Source organism: Lepidothrix coronata, unplaced genomic scaffold (genome assembly GCF_001604755.1).
Source record: "Lepidothrix coronata isolate B3197 unplaced genomic scaffold, Lepidothrix_coronata-1.0 Scaffold80, whole genome shotgun sequence".
Classification (NCBI taxonomy): domain Eukaryota; kingdom Metazoa; phylum Chordata; class Aves; order Passeriformes; family Pipridae; genus Lepidothrix; species Lepidothrix coronata.
The window spans coordinates 1,218,202-1,244,228 of NW_016690260.1; the positions used below are offsets into that span (position 1 = coordinate 1,218,202).

At 38.3% G+C, this 26,027-nt stretch overlaps 1 protein-coding gene across 13 annotated transcripts in view; it reads left to right on the forward strand.

Moving 5' to 3' along the window:
• The window catches only part of PARD3 (par-3 family cell polarity regulator), a 450,340-nt gene that overhangs the window by 164,234 nt on the left and 260,079 nt on the right, over positions 1 to 26,027 (forward strand). For all 13 annotated transcript variants that reach the window (XM_017820200.1, XM_017820189.1, XM_017820193.1 and 10 more), the window contains one exon: positions 16,943 to 17,121. In XM_017820200.1, coding sequence (XP_017675689.1) covers positions 16,943 to 17,121 — 179 coding nt within the window. The remainder of the gene's footprint in view (positions 1 to 16,942; positions 17,122 to 26,027) is intronic.

Here is a 26,027-nt window from a genome sequence, read left to right on the forward strand (position 1 = left end):
TATAAGTGCATGATGACATTTTGAATTACCTTTCCTGAAACACAAACTGTGGATGTCTCAGACACAGAAGACATTCACTGAATTGCAGTGCTTTAAAAATGACAGTCCTGGGGCTTTGATGGATTCTCTGTCTCCTGAAGTCTTGAAATTAAAGTCAATATTTTTCTGTATTTCCAACAGAAGTTAAAAGACTAAATGCAGACATTATTGCATGGTGTACCTGGGCTTATATAGGTGTTTGACAGGATGATCACAGGGTGTCTTCAGGATTTGAGTTATGAGTCTTGTTTGGAGTCTCGCAGTAGTGCTGCAGTGTGTGTAGTGAATGATTCTTCGCGTACTTGGACCTGTGCTTTTCTCATTTAAGATTCTTCTGTATTTTTTTCTTAATGTTTTCTCTTTTTCGCTGCAGTTTTTCCAGCTGCACCCTCTCTTCTTGTTTACAGTGTCAATTCCAGCTGGTTCTGTAGTCTTCCCATCCTGTCTGCCACAGCCTCTTTCTCTGGCTATATTGCTGTAACACCCTTTGCTCCTGTGAACCCTCCAGCAGCAACTGGGTTTCTCATTCATCCATACCCTGTTTTGTTTGTAGGTGGAGTGTGTTTATTTGGTTTTTTGTTGTTTTGTGTGTGTTTCGGTTTCTTTTAGGATAAAAATGAGAAAATTCACTTTAAAGGTTTTTTGCATTTGTTTTTTGATTCAGCTCCTCCTTAGTGCAGACCAAGTGCAGACTTATGAGGATGGACAGCATCTGGTTCAGTCACCATGGCTTGGGCTGGTTGTGTTCTCCTGTGGGGACTGGCTGGCAACTCAGCTGCTACCCAGGAAAGTGAGGCTGATAAAAATTCTGCATTAACTTTTTATACTTTCTGGGCCCTTTAACAGAAACTGATCTGTTTGGGCTCAGCTAAAAAATGTAGACATTTTGAGCCCTTTTCTTCCCAGAATATTTAGTCTCTTTACTGTACTTCGTGACTGACTGCTGGTGTAGCTGTATCACAAAAAATTCCCAAGACTGTATTTTACAACAATGGCTTCAAGTGTGCTCTGACTTAATTAGAATTAAAAACCGGCTTATGTTGCTGGCTGTATTAGAGGCTTCTTGCTGTTGTGGTGTGACTGCTTATTGTTGAACATTCAATGCAGAAGACAGTTTACCTTACAGTTGTGGTTTTTTTTTTTAAAGAAAAATAGGTTAAATATGTAAGTCACCACATAAATGCTAAGTATGATTATAAAATGCGAAAATGATGATACAGAATTCTGTGAGGAGAGGCATGCAAGACTGCCTGTGGGCCTAGGTTTTTATTCCTTTGCTTTTACAGCAAAGAGACTAGAAATGCTTATGCAATATTAATTCAGGATATACAGCAAATTGGCATTTGGAAGCATTCAATTTTCCTCATAATTGTTCTCCATTCACTTGGCCGATTATCATTAATTTCAGGGAATTAAAGATGCTCCTTTTAGAAGTTTCTAGTGAACTCTTTAGAAATGTCAAACAATAACAAACCTGCCACTTAGGCAGCAATTTTCCCTCTCGCTGTCCTCACGCTGATGTTAGATCGCTCTTTGGAAAGGCAAACTGCCGTGTAGTAAATCAGCAGGAAAATTTTTTCAGCCTCATGCTGCTGAGTGAATTTTGATCCAAGAATTTTTGTGTTTGTTTTGTTCATGCAAAGACTTTTATCCTCCAGCCTGGGACCAGGGAGGTTGTTTTTTTTCTTGTAAATCTGCAAAAGTGTATTTTGTTAAAGAATTTAATATTATATTTTTGTGGATTAAGCTTATACTTCTTCAGTCATCTCTAGGTGAGTCCCACAAGAATGTAATTAAAAGCACGTGATGTCCAGGTCTTTCCTTTTCCTCTTCTGTAATGTGAAAAGGGAAACAAAATTGTTAAAACCCCTCAGGAAGGGGGTTGTGAAGTGCCATTTACTGAAAAGGTGGCTCTCTGTCTTCTCTGGCTGTGTCACAGGACTTCTAAAGCACAAAGTGTGCACAGGGACAAGAGCTGCAAACCATCTGTGATTAGAAAGGGTTGCTGGGAGGGACTGTTTGATAGGAGTGTCTGTGACAGCGGGATTCAGTGACCCAGCGGGGTGTGTTATGTACCTGCATGTAGGTTATGGATGTGCTGAGCGTCACTGTCTCTGTCTCATGATCTCTGTCTCTCCCTTTCTCCTGGAGCTAGCAGGCTGAGGGGCCAACATTCCAACATTGTCCCTGTGCCAGCCAGGAATAAAGAGTGTGGACATATGAATGAGTGTGGGCTTAGGTCGTTTTGGTTCTCATTCCTCTCAGTGTAGCTGCTTTCCAGCCCTGCTGAGATGCTGCTGCTGAAGAGGAGCAGCAAATCTCTCAGAGATGTTTAACTGCTTTTCTCTTCAGCTATGTGGAAACAGCTAGAAACTGTTACACTTGATAGGTGGTTTTAGTCCAGTACTCATAACTGAAATAACCAAACAGCTTCTTAGGAACATGAGAGCAACCTTGCTTTGCTCAAAGGGTTTTGGTCATGTCAGAAAAAGCAAATATATCTGTTTGGCTTATTTTAATCTGCCCTACATTAGAATTGCCATAGTAATCACACAAAAGGTAGGATAATGGTTGTATTCCAAGAGCTAATAAAAACTGAGGGAGGTGAGTGAGGGGTGCTTGATGCTGGGCACGGAACAAGGAGCAGCCCAACCTGCTCCCCTGTCCAGCAGCAACATGTTTTGTAGTACCTGCATCCAAGAGTTGTTCCTCCATGACTGTCCTTTCCTCTTGCTGGCATTTGCATGAGAAAGAAGAGCCCATCTATTGGAAATGTACTGTTGTGGAGAGGAGGGAACACCCTCCATTGTTAAGATTCAGACTTGATTTCCCACATATGCAAATCTTGGCTTTCTTTTTAAAATTTTTGAGGAGGTTGGCATTTTGTATGTGTTGCTTGACCAGTGGGTAAGTTTTTTCTCCTCCTAAGTTTGAACTTGAGTCTATGAGTGTTAAACATCCTTTGGAAGTCTTTTCAAATGCTTGAAAAACACATAAATCAAAATATCATCTGAGACAAATAAAATGAACTATGTCATGAATTAATAACTTTTAAAATAGTTCTACAAATTCCAGAGAAGAACACAAAGTAATGAACTTGTTCTCAGAAAACTATTTAGTTTCAGAAACATTTAAGAAGTATTTTTAGTGTTTATGTGAATGATGCAGAAGATAATGTTTCAGTTTCTGTACAGACAAAATCCCAACTAAAACTAATGTGTTTCTGTACAAATATAAATTTAATTTTGTTCTGGAGTGACTTTAAAAAACATCTGCATGAGGGCTTTCTGTGTTAGATATCCTTTGTATTTGTAGTGATGAGTAAGTATATTAGATGTTATTTAATGCAGTAGATTTTTGACATCTCTTATGAAATATTAAATACACTAGCTCTCATATAGTTACTAAAATATCCTGCCTTCAGCGTATTTTATAAACATAGGTAGCTAAACAATAATAACCAATTTTTCTGCTTTCTTATTTTACTTGAAATTCAAAATAGCCACTTTTATGAAACAGTAAATTATTTAGTCAGAACTCCATATTTAATGTAAAAATGGTGTAGTTTGGCAAAATATAAGAAAACAATTGCTTAGAGATAATTTTTAGATTTTTAACTAAGTACTTCAAAAAGCAGAGGTGGTTCCTGCTGGAAGCACATTGACTGTGAGGTGCACACTGCAGAGAAGTCAATGATCTGTGAGAGCCTATGGATGTTCTACTCGCAGTCGTTTGTTCTGTGTTTATTCTGTGAATGGCCAGGTGCTGTGTACAAACCTCAGAAGGAAGCATGGATTGAAAAATTAATAAGCTGGGGACGTCTTACTACTGGTAGGCGTTCTAAATTGTAATAGAATATAAAATGATGATAGCCAGATTTGTTCCCTAAAATCCATTTCTCTCAAGTGGGCTAAAGAAATAGCTCCATCAGTACAGGAGATGGCTCTCTTTTCCTGTGGCTTTCTTTTAGTTGTTATACAATTTAACTTTCTTTTGAGAAGTGGAAAATATCTGAATTGCATTTCACAGAGCCTTTGTAGGGAACTAACTTTAGCTAAAAAATATTATTACAGTGAATATTAGTTTTGGTTATAGCAGGAGCATCTTAAGGATACACAGCTACAAGGGAAGCCCATGAATGCTGAGGACTAGACACCATAATGCTCTTACAGCTGTCCTTTACGTCCTGACTGTGGCTTCCCAGTACAGCTTGGGCACTTATCCAGAAAGGCAGCTCCTCCTTTGCATCTCCATGTTGGTAGTTGAATGGAGAGTGACCCTTCCATGTTCCCTCTTTACTCCTGGATATATTTTTTCATGGACTGAGGTTGTTAGCCAGGCGCAGCAGGGGCTGTGTCTGGATATGTGGCATTCAGGGATGCCACAGTCCGGGGGAGAGGGCAGTGGGACCGTGACACTGCACAAAGGGTCCCAGTCGAGGTTGAAGGAGCAATGGTGGTTTATTGAGCGTGTGTGAGGGTTTATATAATAAGGTCTGGTGTAGAAAGGGCCAGAAAATGGGGTGGAGCATGAGACAGACAACCAGGGGAACGAATAGGAGTAAGGACTTGGGAGAAGAGGAAGGAACTGGAGAGGAACTGGGAAAGGAAAGGACCAATGGTAGCTCTCTTCACGCTGCAGCTTTTTCAGCCAATCAAAGGGAGAAGCGGGGAAAGCAGGGAACAGACAACTCAGGCACGCCTGGACATGCCCGGGCAGCACAACTGTAGGGGTAACATACAATGCACATATTTGAAACCACATAAGAACTGTAAAATCCATATAATAAAGTGCTTTTTCAATTGTTGTATATCTTTTTCCACGCCTGGAACTGTTCCCACTCTGATTCTTGCTACTCCATACGGGGAAGTGAGTACTCTGTCCATCAGCCCATGTGCAAGGCAACTCTGGCCATGGCCTCATGCGGATTAGTGCAACTGTAGTTCCTTTGTTTTCTGTGTTTCCCTTATGTCCATCCTCAGTAGAGATTTTGTTAACTTGTTATCTTTCTTCAGGGAGGCCTTGGAGGACAGCACGGTGTTTGTAGAAGTAGCACAAGGCACTTGACTGGGTTCTGGTGCAGAAGGAGGAATTCAGTTGCCAGATCAGTTGTAACAGCATTTTTCTTTTGCTTAGTGGAAAATGCAGAGGGTGTGACAGGTTTTGTCGAGTACTCTTGTCCAGCTGACTACTTGCAGCGCATTTCCAGGATAACCTGTCCTGGGCTATTGATTTGTTTGAATCTGTTGAGATTCCTCATGTTCAAGCTACAGTTTCCAATTATTCATGCTAATGGAAGAGGACCAAGTAATATATGCTGGCAGTCCCCTCTTTTTCTCATTTCAGTGTATCAATACATTTTAGGCTGCAGAACAATAAATACCTTATTAATCTTCTGTGAAGAATGAAGCAGAATGAGAATTCCTTAATAGCATAAAATGAATAATAATCATAATAATTAAAAATATTAATAGATTTTCTAAAATAAAATTTGTCCACCTCATGTTCCCTCTCTGCATGCAGATACTTGAAATTACTGTAGCACATTCTAGGATGAGACAAGGAGGGAGCCTTGTGGTGTGGAGACAGCTTGGAAGACTTAGCTGCTGGGAACCTGACAAATTCTGGCATGAAGTATATACCATAGTATTTCAGTAAATATCTTCTGTTAGTTCTGGCTAAAGCTGTTTCTCTGCTAAGAAAGATGATCTTCATCTCTGGGCTAGAACCAATCACAAATTCTAATGAAATTTGGCAACTGCAGGCATGAAAAGTCATTGATCCAAAAACTGTCTTTCGAGTAGTGAGATTTCCTTTTGAACCTCAGCTGAAGCTCTTTCTATTTGCTTATTCTTAGTTTTGAACTTTTAGGAATAATTTTTTACTCTCTTCAGCCTTGGTACTGTGAAATAAAAAAATGGAGTGAGAGGCATGTAATTAAGCATGCAGCGTAACTGCATGTTTCCAGAGAGGAAAGAGAGGAGGGGGGGAAAAAAAGGGTGTGTGTGTGGGGTGCAGAATAGAAATTAAAAAAAAAAAAAAAAAAAAAAAAAAAAAAAAAAAAAAAAAAAAAATGATGTTGCCAAAGTTTTTCCAAGGTGTATAAAATTTTCTTTTCCTGAAGAAAACAGTTTAGTCTCCCTGTTGTTGTAGTGGACTTTATAAAGATAGATAGGAATGCTCAACTTTGTACATGCTTCAGGCAGCAGCTGTTCTACTAGTGCTCACTAGGCATGGTTTTAAAAAATAAAGGGATATCTATTTCTAGAAAAGAAGAAGAATTAAGGATGTCTGCTGGTCTGTCACCCCTTGGAGAATGGTAGGTGTTCTGTTTCATTGTCCCATTATGGGCATTATCTGAACAATTTAAACAACAACTTCCAGTATAGTCTAAATCGTCTTACTATTTGGCTACTGGGAACACCAGAGTTCTCTGCAGAAAGTGATCTTTAACCTTAGGAGTTAATGAGAAGTTTTCAGCATGTTGTACAGAAGCTGGAGCTTCTTATTCCACACTCATGTAATTGGAAAGAGCTTGTTTGGACATCATTAGGTTTGTGTAGTCCCCAAACTTTGCAGCTTCCCAGACCATTCTCCAACCTACCCCCAGTGAAAGGTCAGGCACAGCAGAGAGCTGCACTATCTGCCCTCCCATGTCCTGGGCATGGCAGCTCTGCTGCCGTGCATCCCCTGTGGATGAGGAGGGTTGGTGGCATTTCATCTCATCATTTAAACACGCAAATGCTTGGTTTATCTTTGGGAATTCAGCTTGATACTTGCAGCTGAATGACAGAAAATAATATTCTTGAGATCTGTATGCTCTATGCTTTGCCTTTGAGCTGTGTTAGTCCCTGCGTGCAGAAGAGCCTTCTGCTAAATATTGTCTATCTGAGCACATGGGGTGGCATGACATGGCCTTTTCCTAGTTTTGCTTGAGATTTCTCTCTTCTTGGTCATCAGGAGCAGTTTAGTGGAACTTTAACTCACAGAGATTTGATAACATTAAATGAGAGCATGTTTCATGAATGTACCAGTATGCTTCTAATAATCCTAGTAAATGTTTCTGTCATGGAAACAAGAGCAAGTGCCATTAAAATTGCAGAAGCTGTTAGTAATTTTTAATAGTTGTTCAGGACTATGTTCTCTCTATCTTATTATAGATGTTAGTTGTAATTTTTTTTACTGTGTTGGAGATTTGCTAGCGTGCACAGAGGCTACTCCTTTCCACGTGTTCTATTTTCTTTTATGTTTTGCGCATGTAACTATGAGAATGTATGCACATATAATTTCTGACCAAAAAACCCCCAACCATTTAAATGATTGTAATCAAGTTTCCTTGGTTGTCATAACTACTCCATCATCATCATGGCGAGGCTTCCCGAACGAAGATTTAGGAAGGCTCTATCCATGTTTGTTACAGGCACGCTGGTGGCTTATGAGGCCAATATGAGACAGACATATCCGATTGCAAAAGGCACAGCAGAAAGACTCCTTAGGTGGCGTATTCAGCAGGATACGATTCTTTTTGCGTTGTCTTTTCTCCTCAAGAGTGGTCTTGTGTGCGTTTTCAAAGGAAACGGCAGCGTTGTAGATGGTGTGTCTCCAGGCCTCCCGATTTGAGGCCAGAGTAGACCAGTTAAGATGATCAATGTGGCTGAGGTTGAGGTGTTGTTTCAGGGAGTCCTTGTATCTTCTCTTCGGGGCTCCTCTCTTGCGGCAGCCGGAGGCAAGTTCACCATAGAGGTTTGGCCAATGCCCACTCAATGGCGAGGAGCTTCTCCACAGAAACATGGAGACATAACAGATTAACAGCCAAAAACCTTCAAAGATGGAGTGTTCATCTGATGGCTGGCAAAGAAATACCTCTTCCCTCACTGTTTCAAACATAAAGGAGGTAAACTACCATCATACATAACTTGTTTGTTGTTCACGTAATTAAGACACCAGAGGGATCCCTGCTGCCACCCATTATTTACCATACCCTGTGTATACAAAGGGCTATTTAGTGATGGTTCTGTCATCATGTCTTACAAATCCAGAAGTTTGGGTGCTTTTTTCCTGTTCTAAACCCCAGTAGAATCGCTGCAGGTTTTCATTTCCTCGCTGTTTGCCCAGGGAGTGGCTGACAGTAGGGTTTCCTTCACTGGGTATTCGCCACAGAGGTGGTGCTGATGGGCAGCCTGGAGGCTCTGCAGCCCTCTGGGCAGTGCAGGCCTTCACCTTTCTGACAAGTCAATTTGTGCTGTAATTCATGAGCCAGTGGATGTGGCATTAGGTTTTGATGGAGAGTAGGGAAGGAGAGAGATTCCAGCAGCAGCTTTGTAAGGACTTGCGTAACAACAAATCTCTTACTAATTACACATATTCCTGCTGAATTGCAATTAAGCATGTCTAACTCTGCATCTGCATATGATCCACACTGGAATTCCCACCTCAGGTATGAGGTTGATGTAGTGATGTACCAGACTGTGTTGGCAACAAATGTTGAAAGAAAGTTTATTCTTTGATAAGTCAGAAGTGGATACAGACTGACAAATAGTTCTGAACCCCTAATATCTGGTACTACAGTGTAATGGCACTTCTCCCCACCCATAAAAGCACAGTCATGGCCTGGGGACCAGAAAGGCGTCACAATGTTGGCAACCCCAGCAGGTTTTTTCTGAAACTCACTGATGAAAGACTTGTAACGTGTATTATACATGTTATATCACTCCTGGTTCTTCCCAGCAGAGCTCTTCAAGTTACAATCTAAATCCTATTGTTGCATCTATATATCTTCTCTTCTGTCCAGGAAAATGTTTTAAATGCCTTCCTCTAAGTAAGCCTTTCTGAGCCTACCCAAAGCATTTAGACCATAAAAAATGCACAGTTTTTGCAGCACTGCATTATGTTTACTAACAGGAACAATTTTACCATTAAGTTTTAGGGGATTTTTCAAAGTTGTGGTAAGAAAAATATCTGCCAACTTCCTTCCTATGTCTCAGAGTGGTAAAGTTTTATGAACTCAAAGGAGCGAGGAATTTGCTCCTGTCTGTGTAAAGCCTTGCCTGTACTACAAAACAAATGAAGATGTGAAATATAGTGTCTTCATTATAATATAACTAAATATCAATCATAGTCTTATTAGCAAGGCATGATCTTTGATAAAAGCAGGAAAACTTCAGTAGCAGCAAAGTTGATGATGTTTCTGCTGTCGCACAATTGTTTGAAGAAGCAAGACACAAATTTTTGCAAAGATTCTTAACATCTGGGGGACTAGGAGTGCATTTTTCTTATCTTTGTAGCAGTAGCAGTAGCGTGAAAATAGGTAAAGAGGTAATCCAGATGTTTTAAGGAGATCCTTGAAAATTGTACCCAAAAACCTGAGACTGTGGCTTGTTAAAACATTCTGAAACACAATTTTTTGACAGAGATGAGTAGAACATTTGTAAAATCTGACATTTTTGTCTTTTCTTTTGGCATGCAAAGATATTTGCATTTTAGAAAAAAGCCCAGAGAAAAGAGACAGAGAGGGTGTAGGTAATTAAATTTTAATTTCAGTTTTAAAGCTCTTTCTCTAATTAGCTTTAAAAGTCAGTGTCTAAGTAAATTGAGTTTCAAGGTGAAATCATAATTTTCTACCTGGATCTTAGTATTCAAAAGTAAGAAGAAAGAATATTAGAGAAAGAGAGGGAAGATTGTTACTTTAAAGGCCTTTCAAGATAAGGATTTAACATTACCTCATTATTAAAATATAACTGTGGCAGGTTGTTTTCTTATTTCTGAATTTAAAGTCATTGAGCAGTCGTGGTTGGAAAAATGAAAAACTTAGGTTCTATTAAAAGAAACTGAAAATTATACTAATGAGATAAGGACTTTTCTTTATTTTGGTTTATAACAAGACTCTTTTTGGTGGCTTGCTTGCATTCTTTTCTCTGTTGTCCATTCTTCCAGAGATGATCTTACTGTTCTGAGTCACTTTTGATCATACACATGCTAATACAATGTCCTGTGTTTCTTAAAGGTGTGCTAGCATGCAGTGGGCTTTCATTTGTGTGTTTTACGTAGCCAGGTGTATTTTCTCTACATTTATGTGATGGTTAAGGACACAACCTGTTGCATTCATCTGCCATCTGCTAGACCACGTTGTGCATTTTTAGTGCTGTGGTACAGCCTCTCCCCCTCTCCTGGTGTGGCTGCATGCCAGAGCCCCAATGGCATGGGGCAGTGGTAGGAGGAAAACAGGCTAATTGTGACTTGTCATGATTTAATGTGCAAATTCTTAGAAATGTGCCATTTTAAAGCTAAAGAAATAAGAAAGCAGAGAACAATATTTGATAACATGGAAAATATGTCTGTGAGGAAGTACATAAGTTGTTTGGCGATGAATAGCTACAAGAATAACTGAAAACAGTTGGGTTTGTATGTGAAGTAGTTATAAATATCTGGAACTGTATGAAGCTAACAATGATTTATTTTCCCTCTAAGAGCAATGGCAATCTAGTTATTTAACCAAGAGTTCTGAACATAGAGAAATTAATTTTAGAAGTTGATGTTTTTAAGCATAAACGTATTTTGAGGTAGAGAAATGCTAATTATCTAAACTATGTCATCTTAAGCTTTCTTGTAATTCTGAAAGGGAGAGCCATGAACATGAGATACCTGGCATTTGTAGGTGAATGCTGTATAATTCATGTAATATTTGCAAATGTTGAAGCATTTGATAGAAATATAAGTGTCTTGAAAGTTCCAAGTTAATGTGACCACAAACACTTCAATATGGTTTAAAAATCAGCATAGAAATCTTAAAAATTGAAGGCAGTCTTAGTATAGAGAGTTTTGTCCTGTAGGGTGTCATGAGGATTCCTGTCAGCTTTGGTTTTATTTAACATCTTTAAATCTAGGAGAAGCAGTACTGTAAATAGTTTGTTAATTAAGTTTTCAGATGTTGATAGACTGGGAAAATAGAATAACACAAATGAGGATGTTGTACACACACTGAATGCAGTTTGATTCAGCCTGAATAAATAGAAGCTAATGTATAAGAACAGTGATCTAAACTGAGCAAATACTTTTATTACCGAGACAAAGATGCTGAAGTGAAACTATAGACAAAGTTTTAGGATTTTTATGGACGTTATGGGTTGATACCATGACAATAAAATACCCAAGTGTGATTATTGTTGGTTATGTATTAGTGTCAAAGTTCAAAAACAGACAGGGAGGATTCAAACAGCACTGAGGGTATTTCATAAGAGAAATACCCTATTCTGGGTGCCTTCTGAACAAGTTAAGACTAGAATAATATTTACAAAAATGAACAGCAATAGAGAATTAAGAGAGGCAAAGGTGAAATTATGTGCTGTGTAACACCTTTTAGGGGAGAATTGAGATGTTGTCTGTGACATATGAAAGGAAAAGATAGTTTTGTAAGAGAAGGGGGGGCAACTAATGACAGGAGGATAAACTTGGGGGAAATAATACAAATACATAAACAAATTCTGAAGATTTTGACATTCTGAAATGCTGCAAATTATTTTATTAAATAATAATTACTTAAAAGTTGAGTGGATTCTAGGAGAGAGAAATATACTGCTCTGGGCCATGGAGAGATAATTGTTGGTGTGTGTGTTTGTGTGTATGTATATTTATATATATAATATATATATTAAAAAAAATATATACACACGTTTATCCTGTTCCTTTGCTGTCACATCCAAGAGTATGTTTCTGAAAAGATCTGCAACTGGCAGTAGCTTTGCAGTGCTTCTGTTTCGTGTCCCTCCCAGCTGCCTGTAGCATGCCCAAATTTGCTTCTGCAGGACAGATGGTTCCGTTGTCCCAGGGGAAGTTCTTCACCTCTTGGAACTGCTTAAGTTTGTAATATTTTCTTCTTTTCTAATTCAAGATGCCTACATTTGATTTGCACTGTTTTGTTAATCTTTTAGAGAAGTGCTGGTTTATGTTAGCTGCTGCTGGGGTTTAATGCAGTTTGTAGATAAGTTCACAGTCAGCTGGTTTTTGTCTCCAACTGTTTTTCTTCTGTCCATGGTCCAGTTTACAACAGCCTCAGTGGTCTTTGGAAGTTACCATTAGTTTTTCTCTAGAGGTTTTCAAATATGAAAGTTGAACTGATTAGGGGATTTGAGCTTTTGAAGGTCATAAGGGATGTTTGGCTCTTGGTGTGTCCAACTGAGTGGAACAAGGAACTGAACTGAACCTACTGAAATTGGAACCAGAGCTCCGGGAGCTGTGCTGGAGTGTGAAACTCAAGTCTAATCTAAATATTTTTTAAGAGAGATTTCAGTTAAATATAGACAAAACCTTAACTTACAGTTTCAAGCACTTCAAGCTGAAAGAAGCAGTCCTGCTTTCCTCAGCCCCAGGATGACCCTGATTCATCCTTTCTCTTGGGCTCTAGATGAGGATTTGAGTGGAACAATGAGCTGGATTGGCAATAGAGGCAGTAAAGCTCTTCAGTTTCTGTCTCCCATCCCCAGACTGGTTTCTTGATGCTGAGGTAGAATCTATGTGTGTCTTGTGTATACAGTGCACCCAGATGTACACACATATCTGTGGGCTCACTTTTAGGAACTCTATCTAACCTGAGCAGCTTTTTTGTTAAAAGCTACTCTTTCCCATAGGGTTTTTTGGTTTTACAGCATCATCATTTTCCCAGAGTCATCTCTAGGGCGTGGAGAGAAAAAAAAAGTCCTGTCCTGGTCTACTCATCAGTTGTGGGCCTGTTGGTCTGTGTGAGGTGGCCAGAAATGACTGTGAGATCTTTTTTTTCATTTCTGTGCCTTAAATCCAGTGTGTGCCAAATTGTGCAAGCTGCAATGGCACTGAGGAGCTGAAACGTCGGTAGAAATCTTCAGAGTAAAATTGACTTGGCTATGCTATATAAATATAAGTATGTATTTTTCTAGTCATGCCCTCCAAGCTGATATCCAAGAGGAAATTGGTATGAGAAGGTATATATTAGCTCTGTTCTGGGAGATCACCATCTATTGTGCTGAATGCCTGCACACAGGATGACATATTCAGCTTTATGGATGAAATTTGCCAGATCCTCAAATGCTTTTACTTGTGAGCGTATTTGAAAATCAGAGAAGGTGATGACCCTTTTAAAATAAAAATGGAATTGCTGGCAGGAAAGGAAGGTACAACTCTGTATTCTTAACATTTAAAGATGGTTATAAAATGTGTATTGGCTGTTTTTATAATTTATAGTGAAACTGCTGTTACTTTTAATAAAATGAGACTTCCAGTCAGAATTTCATGATTATGAATGTGAGCATTTTGTTATACAGCTTGGATATATCCTACAAATAACCGTTTTCTAGCAAAACTCTGGCTACATACATAACTTAATGGGATTCTCTGTCACATATAATTCTTTCTGAAGTTGACTTGTGGTTGAATATTTCAAGTCCTTGAATGTGACTCAAGAACTGAGTTAGTGGTAACTTTCATGATTTTTAATTTAATTTTTCCGTATTTCTTAGACTTTTAAAACTTCCTGTAATTCATTATTAGATTTACCGTTTCAAGTGCTTATTTAAAAGGCACCTTAGCTGCAGAAGCAAATCAATATTTACAGTGCATTAGTGCCACAGAGAATTTGAAGTCTTGTGATTAGAGTTCATTGCTGTTTTATCCACTCTTCAAAGAAACCACAGACTTCAAACGGTATCAGCCATCATCCTGGAATCAGTGACATTGCATCGGTCCCAGGCGTACTTCATCTTGTGGTTTAATTATTAACTTCCTTTTCTTTGATTTTCCTTTTAATATTTCAAAGTATATCCTCTTTAAATCTATAAATTCAAGTAAAACAGAGGATTGTAACCAACAATATATTGGTTTTTTAAAAAAGTAATCTGTTCAATATATTATTTTACGTTGTTGTTTTAATGGAGAGTATCAAAATCAAATTAGAATGGTCTCTCAGAACAGAATTGAAGAGAAGAATATAGGAGATTTTATTTACAAGTTATGGTTAATATAGTGTGAACAGGATTTAATTCTTTGATTAAACCTGGAGCAATACTGGCCATTGCCAAGCAGCATGCATTAGATCTGGCTCCATGTGCTTGTCCCATTCCAGTATTAAAAAAAATACTGCCATGTTTAAATTTCTAGTTTAACTGGGAAATACATTGATCCGACACACCCAAATTATTGTCTTTTATAATTTACTTTATTGTGAAATTCGCTTAGTAATGCAAATTACTTTTCCTTGTGTATGGAACCATTTTCATAAGAAATCTTTCATAAGAAGAGATTAGGATAAATCATGTTGCATCTTTATATTGACAGACCACCTTTTTTTTTTTAAGGTTTGGATAAGTGTTCAATGAATGTCTGAAAATATCTCAATAACTGATGTTATTAAAATGAAACTGGTCATATTAAAGGTGGCTCATCTGTGAGTAGATATTGTAAAGAAGCTTCTCATGTTAATGTTTTCTCTGAAGCTTATTAATATTTGTGAATTCTGCTGCATAATTGACTACCTGTATTTTGAAAAGTCTGTACTTCTTAGCATTGGGCAAACTGTCAGATTTTCACTACAAAGTGAAAGCCAAGGCAGTGATAAGGGCTTGTTCCTCTCCAGAAATGCTGGTTTGAGTTTCAGTGTCATCCTTTCTTTCTTTGTTGGCAATTTGGCTTCTCTTCTTACAGAAGTTCACCCAACTGAACTTTTGTTTTGTCAAGCAATTTGGAGAAGAAGTGTAAAAACACAAGAACATTTTGCTATCACCGTGCTTATATATAGATGTACTAGCATAAGGAGCAAGTGAACTCATGTTTGAAAATTGTAATTCTCTGTTGTGGGGTGGGTAGCTAAGGCAAACAGGATAATATGCATGGGGTGCTGCTTGGAACAAATATAGATTGGTATTTTTCTTAAGTGGCACTACACACTACAGAGCCACTTTCTGGCTCAGGCTGATCTAATAAACGAGAGTGTATGTTCAGGGCTGCACCAGGAGCACAGGCACTGCTGTGAAGGGGTCATTTCATCCTGTGTGGTGAGGCACTGGCTGGGGCTGCAGCTGAGCCACCTTTGTTCAGAGATCTCTTGTGATTTGATAGTGTGCTCGCTGTTGGTGTGTTTGCTGTAGAGGGGGAGAGGAGATGCTTTGCCTTCACCTGCTTCATGAAACTTGAAGTAGTTGAAGACAAGGCAATCAAAGAAAAACCCTCTATAAGAGTTTATGAGTATATATTGAGCAATCAAATTCCAAGTAGACTTAACTGAGACCATTAGTACTTTCCTGCATAATTAGTGATCTTTCATGGAATATTCTTGTAGTTAATTCTAGTTCTGTTTTACACGTATATATATGTGTATATAGTATGTATGTGTATAAATATGTGTATACGTATTCATAAGAGAAAGCATTTTATTTCCTGTAAATTAACGCTGTTATGAAAGTAAAAAGAAGAAACGGAGAGGAAAGAGAAATAGTACAACAGCCGTGGAGAAAAGGACCTGAATTCTTTGTTATTGTTTACCATAATGAATATGAAATAAAATGTTTTGGTGTTTGGTTGTGTACACTTATGCATATCTCAACAGCAGGAGTCCTAGCAGATTAAAAAAATCCACATTTTCACTGTGTGGCATGACTTACTGTATTTCTCAGTGTTGTTATAATGCCATGCAAAATAAGATGATTATTAATATTATACATGGCGTTAACATAAAGATATTGTTGATTGTCCACTCATTTAACAAACAACTCTGGTCATTGTGTTTTCCTGCTGGTATTGTGAGACATGCAGTTTCCTTGGGAACTGTTTCACCCTAGCATTAAAACATAGTCCTGGGTTTTATTCTCAGCTGTTGCCTAGTGTGACTTTCCCAGTGACTCTGCTGCTTATGTGCCATTGCTTTCACCTTTTTCTTTTCCACTTTGCATTCAAGGTTCCCAGTGAAGCAATAAAGAGAAATAAAACTGATAAATCACAGCCCCTCTGTTCTGATGCTGAGTGGGAGAGTACTAGGAGGTCACAAATTCAGGCAATGAAACTTCTGTTTGGGCAAGGAGAGGATAGATGTGTGGATATCTGTTGTAGGATAATAAATGAAATTGAAAAAAATTAAGTTGTATTTCAAGAAAAACTAACTTTAATGTGCTATCAAAGTTTCCAGAATGGATGTGACCTCTACGTATATTAAGCAAACCTTATCTCTTTCCAATCAGTCTACCTGCCTGCTGCATCATTTATTACTAATGAAATATTTTTCTTCTGTCACTCATGCCAGCTGGAAGGCTGAGGGAATCAGGGTAAATCAGCACTGATCTTGTTTCAGCTGTCAGGAAGAGGCAAAGGAAGAATGCAGAATAGAAAACAGTCTCTTCCATAAGTTTTGAGAAAGAAATTGAGAGTATATTTTAGAGGGCGAGGCGGCTGCCTTTTGCTGGCTGGCAGCTTCTTCACGGGGTGCTGTGCCAGCACTGCCCAGGCTGCAGCCTTGGCAGTGGCGTGGGGGTCACATTGTCCTAGTCCACCCCTTACTTTGTCACCAGGCTTTGGCTACTTGCTCTTTAAAATACGTGTGTGTCACCTTAGCCTCTTAGTTGTTCAAGCTTATGTTGTATTTTTTGTTTTACACAACAATCAGCAGATAGGCGTGATGCTGTGTTCTCACTCGGAAAGCCACCAAGCTGTGCTAGGTTCAGAGTTTGATTTTCCCTTCATTTTCTCCTTGTGTGGCCAAGCAGCAAGGCTGTGGTTTTGAGGAAACAGACCTTGTCCTTGAGGAGCTATGCTGAGGTCAATAACTCCTTACTCTGTGAAACCACATTTGGTCAAAACCACCCATCCAGTGCTTGAAAAAATATTTTTCTTTTGTCAAAAACATTTTAAATCTAGTCAGTGTTTATTTACTGTCTGTTTTATTCTTCAGATATGCCTCTTCATGTCCGACGCAGTAGTGACCCTGCACTGATTGGCCTCTCAACCTCTGTAAGTGACACAAATTTTTCTTCAGAAGAACCTTCACGGAAAAACCCTACAAGGTGGTCCACAACAGCAGGCTTCCTCAAGCAGAACACCCCTGGCGTGCCCAGTGCGCATGAAAGAAAGGTATATTTCTTTCTCCTTCTTTATGGAATAAATGAAAAATATGCATGAATCTCGAATTGTTTCCCGCTTCTCTCACCTGCTCCTTGTTTAAAATTGTGTTTTCTGACCTTGTCCTCCAAATCCTATCATCAGCAGAGAAGTGTTTGTCCTGCCCTTCAGATACTCTTGGTGATCCACACAGCAGGGACTCTAAAAACTTGATTTTTGCTATTAGCTGTTGTTGAAGCTCAGATTACTCATTACTTTGCAAAGCAGGGCCTAGTTGCTGTCATGCATTTGGGTGGTGCTTTTTATTTTTTTAAAAAAGCTAATAGGCCTTGTCTATAATGATTTTTACTGATCTCTGTAGAAGTCCTAATAATAATCTGAATGCCCACAGCTGGTCTGGTTTGTCTTTCTGGCACAACTTTGCTAGTTTTTACTTTCTGAGGCTCTAGTCAAGTAATGCAAAACAAATTGCAAATGATTTCTGTCCTTGATAACATTCTTAGAACTAAACTAGTGAAATATAGAGTGAGTATTTTTTCCATCATTTTTTCAATATGATTTCAGTATCTCTATATGAATTGCATTACTCACTAGAGAAGTCAGCAGGAAGCTCTCTTCTCAGTGCATTATTAAAAAAAATAAATTGGAAGAAATATACCCTTTTGTACAGATCCCACCATTGCCCATATTTGTGATGACAACTTGCAGACAAACTCAAAAGGAAAAAAAAACAATATATTTTCTAATAGAAATGAGTAATTTAAAAAGAATATTACAGTTATGGTTGCCATTCTGACTACACAGCACAAAGTCATCTTGGCAAATATGCAGCTTATTTTAGCTTTTATTTTTTTTATCTTAATTTTTATTGTTTTTGTGTAGTATAAATGCAAACTAAGACTCAACAGTCAGGACTACCACACCCAAATAAAGAAGTCTTTATATGCTGCTAATGAACTGAGCTATTTTCGATGGGCTTTTGGTCATTTCAAAAACATCTATAAAAGCACAGTGCTCATAGGCATTGAGGTACCCCTTCATGCAGAGGTGTCAGTTTAACATGGTATTTTTAGGTTTCTGCTGGAGCACGATTTCAGGCAGTTAATGGTATATTTTCTGTCACTTGTACTGCTGTGGCACAGAAGTGTATGTTTTGAAAAAATGTCTTTTATACTATTCTAATTCAGAGAAGAAAAATTATAATCTAATCCATTTTAAGTATTAACATTTTCAGTTAATTTTTCTGAAATAGTAATGAGATGACATTTCATTACTCCACAAGCATAGATATGAAGGGCCATACATACCATAATCAGATTTCTCTGAGTGTCTGAAGTTAGCAGAAACTGGCGAGAACTGAACAGCAGCTCATCTTTCACACTAGTTTTCTTGCATCATTAGTTGTTCAGCATGTACTTACTCTTGATTTTTGTGAAAATATTTCATGTCTACTGGAGTACAGTGACCAAACTGGAAAGGAATGCATGTGATCTCATATAGTGATGGGAAGCAAGGCACAAGAGAACATTAAATCAAGATTGGAAAAAATTAAAGTTATATTAGTTAGCACAATAGACACTGATAATTTCTTCTACCTTTTTTGCATACTCTTTATATTGATCCTTTGAATAGAGCAGATGACTGCACAATTTTTAGTAGGTAAGATGCAGTAAACATCTGGAATTAAATAGTAATTGCTGTGCAATGTGTGTTATGAATTAATCCCGAGTTCATTCGAGCTAGACTGTTTTTTTCTGTTTTCAGTGTCTTAGTTGCTTCATGTGAGTCAAGATTTTCTAGTCAATCCTATTTCTCTTAGAATGGATATTAAAAATTCTGCTTTCTATTTCATTTCAATTATTATTTTAAAAGGTGTATTTTTGAAGTTCCTGTCACCAATCACTTACCAAAGTACTAACACTGAGTTTTTACAAATGTATTTGTGTTATTTGAGCTACAGAAAGTCCTCAGTACTTTTCTTATGCTAGGTTGTTTTCTTCAGCTACTCGTATAACAAAGAGATGGCTGTGCTTTGTTCCAGACTGTTTCATTGATTATAGATGACAGACATTTTGAGAAAAGCAATGAGAACAATCTTAATTTTCTGCTCAGTGCATTGGGTTTGAGCACCCATATATCTTTTGTGGGCGGTTGGCACTATGTAATGTTTTCACTGCAGTTCTCTCTCTTGACAGCACAAGAACATATGTTCTTGGGCTGAGATTTGCAGCACAGTTGTAGATTAGCAACTTTGCCCCAGCAGTATCTTGCAGAAACAAGAAACGGGTTTCTGGGAGAGTTGCCAAAAGCTTCATCCACCTACTGACTCTTAAGAAGTGACATTACTTTCAGCCCGTCACCTCTAAAGAGAAGTAATTGACAGGTAGAAACCCTGTCCAATTTTTGGAGGAATTAGCAGAGGGGAAACTGCATGTACCTAGCAGAAGGGATTTATTTCTCGGGGACAAGCGAGAGAAGACTTCTTGTTGGTGTTTGTTTCATTTTGGGTATGAAGAATTTGGAATGGTAGGAAAATGGGCAGATACCCAAGCTGAGATGAAATGAAGGGGTGGGAGTGCTGCCATGCACCAAAGTCTGTGAGGAGCCAGGACATATGCCAATAGTTCTGGGCAACAGAAAGGGAAAAGGGGAAGAGGGAAAATACGGGCTGTTTGAAGGATCCTACTGGAGAAACTATAGTGTTGCCTGTAGTTACTAGGATAGATGGAGGCAGCAGGGTCTGCTTTGTCCCTAGGGAAAGAAGGGAATGAGCAGAGACGGAGTTTGCTTTGAAGGGGCCTGAGTTGGTCCTGCGAAGATTTGGTTGTTTGTTGAACTTGAGATGCATTTTTGCTACACTAAGTAGAATATTTTGATATGAAATCCGTGCCCTAAACTGGATGTGCACTCTCAGCCATTTCTTAGATAATCTCATTGTAAGGAAACATCTTATTTATTATCAGGATATCATAATACGCTGTGTGTTTCCGTAGAGAATTGGAATCTTGCTTAATTTCTAGTTTCTGTGTTGTTTACCTGGAAGAGCAACTGGAAACCAGGTGTTTTCTGTCCCAAAGTACTTATTTATTTGGAGAATTATTTATTATTTAGAAGTTATTGTAGTGTTGGTAACTATAATTGGCTAAGTAATTCCTGACCTCATCCTTCCCATGAGTGATTTCAACCAAATGATTAGGTTTCCTCATCTGTGAAAGTATTCACAAAATTGGCTAATGATTATCTTCAGCTTTAGTAGGTATTAGTAGGGATTTTTTTTTTTAAACTGAATATTAAAATCACTTTCAGATATTTTTTTTGTGTATGTGTGAGACATATCTGTATTATCTAGTGACTCATGAAGTGACTTAATCCTGTCTCTTGCTTCCTTGAGCCATTCTAATGAAACAAGAAGAAATCTCTTAGTAGAAATCTCTTCTCAGAGGCCTAGAGTAATACCTGATTTGCAAGCTGTGATTTTGTTTGAATTGTGTTGAACTGTACGGGTGAACAGATTGTACACAGCTCAAGCATATCGTGTGTGCTTTCTTCCACTGCAGTGAAATCTTTTTTGATATTATTGTTTTCTGAATAACTGTTAATTTGAATCACATTCTTAATAATTCAGTACCAAACCCTATTGGCTTAACTAGTTACCCTGAATAGATATGAGCTGCATTAATGAAAATCATGTTTCTTTTCCCTTAGATGTTTGTGTTATGGTATTGGAAGAATGTAAATGCAACAACCAGATATGTTGCATCTTATAACGACTGTGAATTAATTATCCCATATATTTTCAGTGTGGTTTCTTAAATTTGCATCTCCATTTGTGGTGAGGAATGGCTTATAATTTCAAATGAGTTACCTGCTTTGATCCTGCTTCTCTGGAAGGTGCAAGGCTTATCGAGTTAACCTGCCTTGCTTAATGCAGAGATACACCGTGGCTAACCAGCTTAGGAAAACCTTCCCACTGTGACTTTTCTGATTTTGATATTGTTCCATCAGAGATAACAACATTGGTACTGCAGAAAGAAGTGAAAATGTATGTTAAGAAGGAGAGCTCAAGAGAGAGAAAAATGTTTGTGCCTGTGCCTCTCGCTCTTGGGTTCACCCACCTGGAGCAAAGCAAATGACACACAACATGCTCTGTGGGGTGGATCGGCAACAGCAAACACATAACTGAGTGTACTTGGCACGTCGTTTTGTAATTGCTTTTTTCCTTTGCTTTTTGTCTTTGCCATTTAGTCAGCAGCCAAATTTTTTGCTTATTTGTTGTTAAATGGGTTTGTCCATATGTGTATTTCTAGGTGGGAAATCACGATGCTTTGTAGGAATAATAATTGTTTTTAGGATATGCTTTCTTCCTACTTTGAAATCTAATCTTTTTGGGCTCTGTAAACTGCAGAGAAAGAATTTGAAACTTAATGTGAGTGATCTCAGTCTCATCTACTGTAAAATACCTTACGTGTAAAGCATTGTGTTTTCCACATTTCCTCTTCCAGGTATTTTTGCTGTTCCCGTGGGCTGAGAATGAGTAGTACAAATTTTCAGATTGTTGGGTTGCAGGGTTTTATATTTATGTGAAAGATGCAATGCTTTCTAATCCTCTTTGTAAACAGAATAAAAAAAGTATTTTATGAAATATGTCTAGATAGGGAAAATCATGAACGTATTTTTTGAAAAGCTTCAACAATAAGGGTATGTCAGTGTCAAAATCAGATTTAAAGTGAAAATTAGATTCATTTAGCTTTGAGTCTTTTTAAACACAGCTTAGTGAAGTTTGCTTTGTCACTGTCACTGAAGACATGGTATTTTAATAGATTTTAAGTATAATTCAAAGGATTGAAGAGCCCTGTATTCGAACTATGTGTGCTAGTGTCATTTTATAGTCAGGAAATCTGAATTGCAGAGTGTAAATCTATTAAATTGACTAGGGAAGACTGTGGACTAATAGACTGGGCATCATCCTGGGAACAAAGGACATAAGTGTTGCTGATGCTTCTTGGGAACTTTATCCTCTGGTACTCCTGGTACTCTTTATACTCCTGCAGAAGGGAGGTACTGTGTACCAGTGAACAATGTTGGTAAGGTGCTGTAATTTAACAGAATCTGCTAAGGAGAAGTACAGGATATCTGCAAAGAGCCTGACATCTTTGTCGTGATAGGTTTTAAACTCCCCCATGATGAATACAGCTTTCTGCTTTTAAAATAAAAATGCAATGTTTGAAACAGTTCTGAAAAAATCAATAGCCACGAATATTTCTTCATCCAGGTTTATTTGAGCAGGGATTTTCTCTTTTAGTAAGACAGTTGTGATTTTTGTCATTCCAGATGTGATTTCACATAGACTGAGAGTAAGGAGAATGAAGAGTGGGTTATCCACTGATGATGAAATAGGGTGTTTTAATGTGGAAAATGTTGTTATAGGAGAGAGAATAATGGAAATTCAGTTTTCTTTCTTTGTGATAGTAACTCATTGCTGGCAGCTTGTCATGTGATGATGAAATAATTTAGAGGAATCATACCCAAAGAGAGTGCAATATAAAATAAACATAGTATGTGTTATTTTTGTCCTGGGTAGTGTGTAAAATTCATGACTTTCACAGAATCACAGAACAGCTGAGGTTGGAAGGTACCTCTGGAGACTGTCTAGTCCAGCTTTTCTGGTCAAAATAGGGGCAACCATATCAGGTTACTCAGGTCTGTGTCCAGTCAGGTTTTGAGTATAGACATCTCCAAGGATGGAGCCTGCATCACCTCTTTGAGCAACTTTTTCCAGTGTTAAATCACTCTTAGAGTAAAAAAGTTTTTTCTTATGTTTTGATAAAATAACTTGTATTTCTTTAAGTGCCCATTGCCTCTGGTGCTTTCACTGAATACCTTGAAGAGTCATCTGATTTCTTTAGCAGAGTATTTAATGCAATAAAAAATAAAATCTCTAGGAAAGAAATAGAAATTCCTGCCTTTCAAAATGTGAAAACAAGTGTAGTATTTCTTATCATCACCAGCAAGTTGGGAATGGGAGACACAAAGTGAAAAATCCTTGCCTAGTGCACAGAGGTAACAGCCAATGTGCATCACTTGATGTGTGCTGTTCTGTTTGCTGAGGAGTGTGCACATGGACAGGATTCAGCTGTTTGCATCCAAAATCAGTCATGACCAGATGTGTTAAACATGGAAAAACAACAGTAAAAGCAACAAATCCGAAGTGAAGGTGTGATTTTCTCCATCTCCTTTGTTGTTTCACCTCTTTTTGCTCCAAGTCAGCTGTTTGTGGATGCCCATCTGTCAAATTTCCTCTCTGTCCCCCAAAAGAGACAGATTATTAGTGTAAGATCTGAGAACTGGTGAGGCTTTTTCCACTTCTGCTCTGAGGCTGAGCAAGTCTGTTGATCATTCTCAGTCTTTGTTCTTCATCCCATAGGAATAGTGTGTATTTTTAGTCCCGGTGCTGTGCTAGCCCATGTCTCTCTCTCTGTGATGGGTGAGCAGTGTCTGGGTGAGCAATGTCTGGTCCGTATGTTCGGGGACACGGTGCTGCATCACGAGCTGGGAATGCCAAGGAGGGTCTGGATGAGTGAGTCTCTTACTCCTAATGAAGGAGAGGTGGAATGTGCACAAGTTGTTTGTCTTTTCACTTCAGTAAATGTGGTGTACAGCACCTCTCTGAGAGACAAGGAAAACTATACTGAAAACAAAAAGCTCTCAAGTACGTGGTATAGGATAATTGAAGACTGTTTCTCTGCCATTCATCTAAGTGAATGTGTACTTTGTAAATTCCCACGTTTAAATCTTCATCTCTATTGCTTTTAATTTTTTATGTTTTTTGCTGCTCTCCGTGGGTTTGAGGGTGAAAAACTCTTTTCTGAAAGAGTAGGCTGATAAAAGATTGACTAACTTTAAAAAAAAAAGGTAGAATGTTCAGATTTAGTGATTTTTTTTTAAAGTTTAGGAGAACATATATTTTTCTTGGCAACAGTTGGATCTGGGTTTTGACCTGCTTTCCTCTGTTTAGTTGTAACCTACAAACATACAACCATGCAACCACTTGTGGTTCAAGAGTTTTTGCAGATTCAAATATTTGTGTCTTATTTTCTGATTATGAAGGTTATGTATTGCTGCAAAGCATGTTTGGATGTTGGCTGACTGTGTAGCTAGCAAGAAAAAGATCTTTAAAGTACAATTCAGGTTGTAGGCTGTGCTTCCCAACAGTCTTCTGACATGAACCTGTACGTTTTAAACAGTGAATATTTCAGCTTTTTTTGATATATTTGTTGCATTTTAAAATTAGCTTATCTCATCTTGCAATTAATACTAGTCATATAAGCAGACAAGAAAGACAAGCAGGCAGTCTCAGAATAAAATTTACTCATATGTGGAACTATTCAGTGCAAAGGACAAGTGTGGCTGGGGAGACAATGGTAAGCATTAGTTAGTGGGGAAAATCAGCTCCAGTAAAAACAGGATTTCAAGCTAGGAATGCCTAATCACCTTCTGGGCTTAATTCTGTTGTGACTAACTTTGGGGCTGAAACACTTAACAGGTCACTGAGCCTGGTTTTGTTTCACAGCCTTGACAGAAAGGGGATGATCATTGTTTGCTACCAGTCAGTTTTATTATCCCTTTATAAACGAGCTCTTCAGCTCCTGTACACAGATGTTCAACTTAGGAGCATTACCTGCTGAGCACATGGAGTAAAAGAAAAGTGGATAAAAATTAAAACCATAAAAAGGAGAAAGATGGGAAGCTGTTCAGTGTGAGAAAGTCCCTTAAGACTGCAAGGAGCCGAAGGTGTCGATGCTGCTATAAACTCAGATGAAAGAGAAACACGCTGCTACAAGCCACCTGTCTGGTACCCCTTTGGGCTTTCCTCACAGACTGCAGGAGGGATTCTGGCCAAGGTCTGAAATGAATTGGCAAGCTGGATGAGGTGATGGATGCTTTGCTGGGAGCCTTGCAGAGACCCCTGTCCACGTTGTTCCATCTGAAGAAGGGCGGTGGTTTGGGTGAGGGTGGGCAGCGGGGAGAAGGATGGGCTGGATGTGTGAGAAGGCTCTGCTGCTTGCCGTGGGTTTGGGGCATTGCCTTCACACTTCTGACCTTAAATACCTGCACTTCTCAATGATCGTCAGTTTGCTGAAGAAAGAGGGGAAAAACAGTTTGGTTACTCAGAGAAGAAAGAATGGTTACCTTATATCCCAACCTTCTTTCTTCATTCCAGAATCACAGATGCAGGGTTCTGAACATACAAACAGCCAGTTGCAGCATTTTAGATGTATGGCCACCTGCAAGTATCTACCTAACACTTAAAAGGATACTGCTGGTGGTATATAACATATTCTTCATTTCAAGATCCAGATATAAGGCCCTTGTGAGATTTCCTGTACCTCCTTGTTTCCTGTTTCTCTTAGCTACTCAAATATATTTAATATTGACATTCTATTTGTTAAATCCTATCTTCAGAGCATACTTTTAAATTAATTCATTACAGCTTTTTTTCCCTTCTTGTAGTTTAATTTTGTGGCTCTCCCAAGGAATGAATGAAGGAGTGTCGACACTTAAAATGAACAAACTACTTTAAAAATGACGTTTTATCAAAATCCAAATTGATGTACTATGTACACATTTGTGTACAAAAGCAAATCTCTCATGAAAATGGCAAGACTGTGCATAATTACATTATTGCATTTAAACAGATACCCATATAGGGTTTACACCATAGAGTATATACCATATATAAGTGGACATACCTTAAAACTCTTTGGATGCCTTTAAAGTGGCACAGTATAAGAGAATATCTCACTTGAATGAAAAAGAATTGAAGAGGAAAATGATTTCTAAGTCTAATGTGTAGAGGAATCAGAACTGTAGCTTCATCTTAAGTTAACCGGTTAATTTATTTTACTTTAAAATGAAAC